Genomic DNA, 3,071 nt, shown 5'->3' on the forward strand with positions numbered 1-3,071 from the left:
ATACCATAGTTAGAATATAACAATTAGCCAAGCATGGAATCATGCATTCTTGTCTTTCAAAACAAAATTCCTAGCTCAAGTGAAACCTATAGAATAGGCAACAAAGCTACAGAAAGACACACGTTCTCTCTAACACTAACAAATTTAATGTCGGGAAAATTATCTACAAGGAGTTGCTACACAAAACCTTGTTTTATGCATAAGAAACTACCAGTCATTACACTCGGATAAATCAATTCAATCCATCAGAAGGATATTATGGAAACATATCTGGTGCAAATTACAGAAAGGGAGAAACTAAATCCACTACAACAAATGAAAATACCTGATCACAACAGGAGCAAAGTAGATGATTTCCAAATAACATTGGCCTGTGGAAATCTCCTAAAAAGAACCAACTGTTCAGCTGGTTTTACCCAACAAGTTTATTTCTCCTAGTTTTCCAATTCAGAAAAAAAAAACACAGCCCAAGTAACATTTCAAGTACAACCTCAGGTTACAAAAAGCCCTGAAAGAAAATCAAAACAATATATAAAAAGCAAAACACTAAAAACTCATTTTAGTGTAGTTCAGAACAGTTTCAACCTCATTAATCACAGATAGAATCTAGAAGCTTCTGAACCTCTTCACAGACAGCCACATTCTCCACTTTTAACCGATTCTTCATAGCAGGGCATTTCTTACCAGCAGAGACATATACCTTGATAAGCGCCTCAAACACCTCTTTTTCCAAATTCATCCCTAATGTTTTCAAGAGATTAACAAACTTCTCAGCCCCTCCCACATTTTTTATCCCCTCAAAGAACCCAATCAAAGTAACCACCACATCACGAGATGGGACCCACGGCCTCCCCAGACTCCTACCCTTCTTAATTGCCCTGTCAGCACACCAGTGCGCCATTTTCAAATCCCCTTTCTCCAAATAATACTCCATAAAAAGCTCCCAAGTTTTTGCATTGGGCCTCCCACCTCTCATCTTAGCATGCTTTTTGATGCAATCAGCCTGGTCAAAATTACCTTCTTTGATATAAGCCTTGATCATGGCGTTCGCTATTCTTATATCATAATCCTTACATTTCAATTCCCATTCCTTAAATATGGCTTCAGCACCTGTTAAATCTTTCAAATTTGTAAGAACCTGAATCATATTCAAATAGCTCATATTTGCCATTCTTTGGGGGTATTTTAGCTTTAAACTGCGCCAGAGCCGATGCAACTCCACCAAGTTACCTGTACGCCCATACAAGGTAATAAGAAACTGATATCCGACTATATCATTACTGGTATTTCTCTTCTCCAATTCCTTCAGTGCCATCTCAGCCTTCTGAAACAAACCCGCATCAGCATAAATGGAAGCAAGATTACTGTAAGTGGTCCAGTCGGGGGCAACCCTACCATCCCTTTTCATCTCCTCTAAAATCCTATCCACCCCTGAAACATCTCCCATTGCTGCAAGGGACCGCATCCACACATTGTAAGTGAAACAGTCAGGCAATACATCATTATTCTTCATCTCTTGTATAATTTTGGGGACCTTTTCATGGTTGTTTGTCTTTGTATAAAGAGTCATCAGACTATTGTATGACATGGCTGTTTGAGCAAAATTGAGCTCCTTCATTTTCTCAAACAAAGCCTCGGCTTTGTCGGTTAAGAGCTCTTTACAATACGAGTTGAGGAGAGGGCCATAGGTGAGGTGGCTCTTGGAAGCTTCTGGAAGGTTCATGAAGAACTCTTCGGCAGCTTGAATGCCTCGGGTTTTGGAAATTAGGTCGAGCCGAATTGCTAGGTCAGGTATAGTAGGATTCATGCCACGCTTCTCCATTATTTCATACAGCTATAGTAGTAGATATTGAAATTTGGTTATTAAGTCAGACAGAGACAGTAAATTTTATTTTGGAACAATATAGTAATTGTTAGTTTCTTTCTGAATGCTATTTAGAAAATCTGAATGCGTTGAGCCATTCTTCTCCACTCATTGTACCTCGAAAAATTTCTGACTTCCTACATCATTTTTTTTTTTTTTTTTTTTTTTTTTTTAAAGGCTAAAACGCCCGTTTCATTGATCCTACATCATTTGTGTAAATCAATAATACAACACCCAAAAGTAATATTCCATAAATGACAAAAACCACCATGAATGTAAGTATAAGCAAATAGTTCAGTGGAGGATTAGAATATCAAACTTCGAACAGCGGGTTTCAAACCAAGGATCAGGTTAGAATACAAGGTGTGACCAATTTTAAATTCTTCAGTACTAAACAGCGGGTAGCAAACCAAGGCCTGAACAGCTACGGTCTGATAGGGAGGGAGAGAGGGAGCATAAAACAGGGATCAGATTTAAGCTGACGAAATTTACCTTCAGAGCGGTTTTGAACCGCTTGTGGTCGCGGAGCTTGCGCACGGTTACGCCGACCTCCCATTTGAAGACGCGCTTGCGACTCTTCAAGAAGGTCTCGAGCTCCGATCGAACACTCTGCGGAGATATGCCCGATCGAAAGAGGCGCTTGTAAAGGGCCTCTTCTAGGTACTTGCTCGACCTCTTCGCTATTTCCTTCGTCTTCGTCCCCATTTCGATCTCTCTCTCGAGCTGAGTGCACGGCCGCAAGGGTTTGGTTGAGGTTTTGGAAGAAGCAGAACGTTGATCGGTTCTAGTAAGAGATCTGATAAGCGGGACCCGGTTTGTCAGACCTATTTTGGGCCGGGTAGAAGAAGCTTTTGTGGAATTCGAAGTAGAGGAAATGAGTTGGGCTGAGAAAGTACATACAGGCCCATATTTCTGATTTCCTGGTTATACTTCAACTGAAGTATAGATTCCATGTTTTCAAATGCAATTCTCAAGATTCGTGCGGTTGATCACCATAAGCAGTGGGATGTGACAATAATGTATTTAGATCTGTATTTTGAAATAAATATTTCGAAACTTACAAACTAAATCGAATTTTGACAAAATTTTAGTTAAAAATAAAAAGAATAAGATACAGGCATATTCTTAAATTTGTGAAATAATAGAGATTACAATATCAAATTTATATGTCCAACAATATGAAGATTTTGAAAAATTAAAGTTTATT

The 3,071-nt window shown here is 39.0% G+C and overlaps 1 protein-coding gene across 1 annotated transcript; it reads right to left on the reverse strand.

Annotated features, from left to right (window-relative positions):
- Positions 1 to 361: 361 nt before the first annotated feature.
- Positions 362 to 2,663, reverse strand: LOC144556954 (Tetratricopeptide repeat (TPR)-like superfamily protein). The gene is made up of 2 exons (XM_078305467.1): positions 2,357 to 2,663; positions 362 to 1,834 (listed from the first exon to the last, which is right to left on the reverse strand). Exons 1-2 carry the CDS (start codon positions 2,567 to 2,569, stop codon positions 590 to 592), a joined length of 1,458 nt encoding a protein of 485 aa, XP_078161593.1. The 5' UTR covers positions 2,570 to 2,663; the 3' UTR covers positions 362 to 589.
- Between the last annotated feature and the right edge of the window lie 408 nt (positions 2,664 to 3,071).

Source organism: Carex rostrata, chromosome 7 (genome assembly GCF_964058835.1).
Source record: "Carex rostrata chromosome 7, lpCarRost1.2, whole genome shotgun sequence".
NCBI lineage: Eukaryota > Viridiplantae > Streptophyta > Magnoliopsida > Poales > Cyperaceae > Carex > Carex rostrata.